At 42.6% G+C, this 4069-nt stretch overlaps 1 protein-coding gene across 1 annotated transcript; it reads right to left on the reverse strand.

The window, feature by feature from the left end:
* Positions 1-1742: 1742 nt before the first annotated feature.
* On the reverse strand, positions 1743-3790 carry LOC147896889 (isopentenyl-diphosphate Delta-isomerase I-like). The gene is made up of 6 exons (XM_087381415.1): positions 3466-3790; positions 3231-3286; positions 2788-2879; positions 2586-2688; positions 2367-2504; positions 1743-2285 (listed from the first exon to the last, which is right to left on the reverse strand). Exons 1-6 carry the CDS (start codon positions 3672-3674, stop codon positions 2032-2034), a joined length of 852 nt encoding a protein of 283 aa, XP_087237541.1. The 5' UTR covers positions 3675-3790; the 3' UTR covers positions 1743-2031.
* Positions 3791-4069: the final 279 nt, after the last annotated feature.

The following is a 4069-nucleotide window of genomic DNA, read 5'->3' on the forward strand; positions in this document are numbered from 1 at the left end:
TAAGCTAGTCTACAATAGGTCTCCTAGTTATCTCTTTTGTAGAGAGGGATTCCCCTCCATACAGTTCTTGTCTATTTACAGTTGTATTCAGCCTCTGGGCCAGACATTGTTTATTAATAATTTCCCTCCAGCATCACTTGTGTTTTGAGTGCATCATTATTCAGTTCAGTTAGTATTGAGCAGGAGAGAGAGAGCCAGTCTATCTCCCTGCTACATTATAATATCAATATAATACAGTATTTTTCTGCTTAAAAAAGAACTACCACTTCGAAGTAGTTGTAACCCTTGAAATATGTAATTTCTACTTCTGTTTGTGTTTGGATAGTGTAAAGCTTCTTTCAATACTGACCGGGGGGAGAGTAGATGGGTAGCAGTTTGCGCTAAGGTGCCATATAATGTCCTTTTTGGGTACAATCTCACTTCCTTCATTCCCTTAGAAAGCGTCATCATGAACTACTGCTGTAATCAATTGAATATGGGAAATCAGACAAAATCAATTACACATCAATTAGCAGGCAAGAGAGACATGTAACATTTGTATTCATGTCCCAACTAACTGTTATGTTTGTTATACCCTCGACACGCACTCTGTATTACTCAGATATCCAGTGAACCTTTGCAGGACGCTGTGTTTAGAGTGTACAAGGTTCATGTCATAGCCTATTTCTCTTTGCTAGTAAATGCACACCCTCAAGGAACTCATTTGCTTGATTTTGCCTCAACTCCCAAAACTGTTTTGCTAGGGAGCTTGGAAACAGCATGGCATGGAATGCATTGATTGTAGGGTATACCTGCCGGGGTGAGAGTGATTTCATTTGTTTCAGAGAATGAGGGAGGAAGGCATAGAGCCAGATGGGGTTATTTTCCTTGTGTTCTCATCATGTGCGGTCATGTGGGCCTAGCAGACAAAGGCCTGAACCACTTTCAGGCCAAGAGGAAACAGTATGGCATTACCCCAGCCATGATTGATCTTCTTGGTAGGGCACACCAACTGGGTGAGGCTGTGGCGAATGTGGATTTTCAATCCTGATGTTGTATGGTCAACTGTGCTAGGTAAGCATATAGAGGTTTGAAGACCTTTGAAAATGTGTTGAACTTGGACGAAATATATATCTGAATGCTCACAGGATAGAGGGCATTAATAAAACTGAGGACAATGATAGAGAATGCTCAAGCATGCAGGAGAGAGCAAAGAACTGGTGGCCTGACCTACAAGACAGATATACGTGCAAGGCTGAGAGATTTTTCTTTCAAATTGGAGGAATTTATGTGTCTGATTTCCGGCAAAATACACTTATCCTCCCTCCCTATTGAAGATCACCACAATGACTTAACTAAAGTTCACTTATTTAGAGACCTTAGGGTCTATTAATCAGGGGGGAGAAAAAAGAAAAATAAAATGTATTAAGCTATTACTGTACAAGAATTATGAACATGGCATGGCACGAGCTCCAGGCTCTACTGTTTACCATCACCGTCCAAAAGTCCTACTTTGCCCAAGGCACAACCATTTTACTTAGGGTTATGACTCTTTGTACCTGTTTTGATGGTACAAAGTCTCTGTCAATCTTTATGAAGGAAACTTTAATGTGCGCCCTAGTGAAGCTGACCTATACTGAAGACAAATCTTAAATTGGGCAAATATAGCTTAGTAAACAAAAGAGACATGTAACTCTTAAACTTATATATGCCCACCACAATGCTATATGTGCACTCTCATACAGCGCACACTGTGATTTGTAGAAAGCTTTGTTTAATACAATCCGATTAAAAAATACACAAAGTCTATGAAGTAGCCAATTTCTTCTTTGAATAATCTGTTGCTCTAAATTGATTAAGATGTCTTGCTCACGTTGCTCTCTCATACAGTAAGCACCCATCAACATACCTATCCCACACCCCTACTGGGCAGTTGCAGAAGCCTTCAATTGCACTTTCTAAACGACAAACTTAAGGGATAGTCGTTTGGTTTTTTGTCATATATGCGTAAGGGCTTTATTGCACTATGTAAGAAATTCATATTGCCAGTCTTCAACATAATTTATGGATGTCCTTCATGTTGGCAGCGTCAGAAAGAGTGTCGTTCTCAAGCTTGTTCCACCAGTCAAAGAGGAAGTTGTCCACCACGAGCCTGAACCATGGAGAGAGCTTTACTTCATCCTGACCAGTGTCGGCTTTCCTCAGTAGTTCCTTAAGCTGCTCTTTGTTCACATACATTACATCTGCTACTTCCTCAGGGTTGGGGTTCAATTTTACGTCACGAACAAGAAAGAGCAAGTAATCCACTGCAAAGTAAAACTCACAGCATTACACCCCTAATTCACATTAAGATCCAAGATAAATGTGAGCCAATCAACCTCACTTACATTCATGCTCTCCCCACTTGCCATCGGATGGAGCCTTGTATAAAATGCGACCAAGACAAGTGAACTGATCTACGGGCGCATCCTCAGCTGCAATGCCAAGTTCATCATACAGCTTCCTTTGCGCAGCATTCCTTACACCTGCAGCAAAAGAGACAACTGAGTTCGAAAACTTTAAGGAAAAATGTACGCTACTGCTTTGAAACGGTCAGGCTGCTCTACCCATATGATTTTCCTGGATCAGTTCAGATTCTCTGTATAAGGGGTGACTGCAGCATGCATTTGTCCATACTGAAGGGAAAGTAACCTTTGTAGCTGACCGCTTCTGTTTCACATTCACAATACCAGAGGCGTTCATTAGATTTCTCCAAAACACGTCCCTCTGGAGAAGGGAAAAGGAGGAGGAAGAGGGAAAAAGTCAAACCTGGAGCAGTAAGTCATACTTCTTGTTGAACAAGAAAACACTGAATGCTCGGTGCAGTGCTTTTCCCGCATCAATATGCTCCATCAGGTGGCCTGACTCTCAGGAAGCCCAATAAGGGAGATGCATGTTAGCTTGATGATCTGAAAGAAACTATAAAACTAACATAAGTGTTGATGTAAGGCTCTTAGAAAATAAGACTGTCTTCCATCACACAACCACACACGAACTTAGCCAAAACACGAAAAAGTCGCTTCCGAGGAACGTTCCACACATCATGCGGAGTACAATATTCTCTCGACATATTGTGAAGAGCAAAACAGTCCGATCGGATGTAGCGGTTTTAAACAATACTGTTGAATTTTCCCACAAAATCACATGTTTACCCAACGTTGACCGCCCGCTCCCCCGCAAAATCAATATGCCTTCACGGCTAGGAAACTTACAATTGTACTTGGAATCATGTCCGACGACACTATCGTTCTCATCAACTAAAATGCATCTGCAAAAGGAAAACTTCGTCAATACAAAACGGATACATATGATCGACTTGAAACTCAAAAAGCTCCAAAAAATTTAGCAGCATGTCCCCTAAACGGTTGCTCAAAATCCTCGATGCACCGCTTCGCTAGTTTCAGGACATATATCAAAGAAGAGCGAGAATAGAGAAAGAGAGATCACTCGTCCTCAAACATGAGCCGCTTCTGTACGGGATCCATGGTCTCCGCGAGGGTTCCCATGGCAGAAGAAGCCAAGGATGCTCTAATTCGAGGAAAACTGGGCGAAGGCGAAGCAAAAGAGACAGGGTATCGGGGAGGAGAAGGCAAGAAGGCAGATCGGAAGAGAGAGCCAAGAGGGGAAGAAGGCGAGAAGGCGAAGGAAACAGACATGGGAGCTAGGAAGCTTTAAAGGGAGCAAAGCAGTACTGGCAATGGCCATAGCCAGGCCTTTGAACTTGAGTTTGCACCATAGCTACAGGATTAGACTCTTTTGATTTTGACTCAGGCATCAATTTCCATCATTTAAGACTTTTGAGGTTTTTTGCCCTTCCACCTTAGCATATCTCCTTAGCCCATGTGTGCAATTACAATCGGAGTCATCCTCCAACATAATCGGCTAATTTCACTACAACCGGCTCGTGCATGTGCCCCATCACCGCAATCCACCTCCGCCCTTGGTCATGAATCTCCACTTTTTAGCTACAAATCTGAAATTGATCACACCATCGAACTTGACAGCGCCCACCCCCTGCTTCCCGCTTCACACAATGCTATGTGTACCACGC

This window comes from Dipteris shenzhenensis, chromosome 11 (assembly GCF_047967505.1).
Source record: "Dipteris shenzhenensis isolate YYH24624 ecotype China chromosome 11, Dip_SZ_1.0, whole genome shotgun sequence".
Classification (NCBI taxonomy): domain Eukaryota; kingdom Viridiplantae; phylum Streptophyta; class Polypodiopsida; order Gleicheniales; family Dipteridaceae; genus Dipteris; species Dipteris shenzhenensis.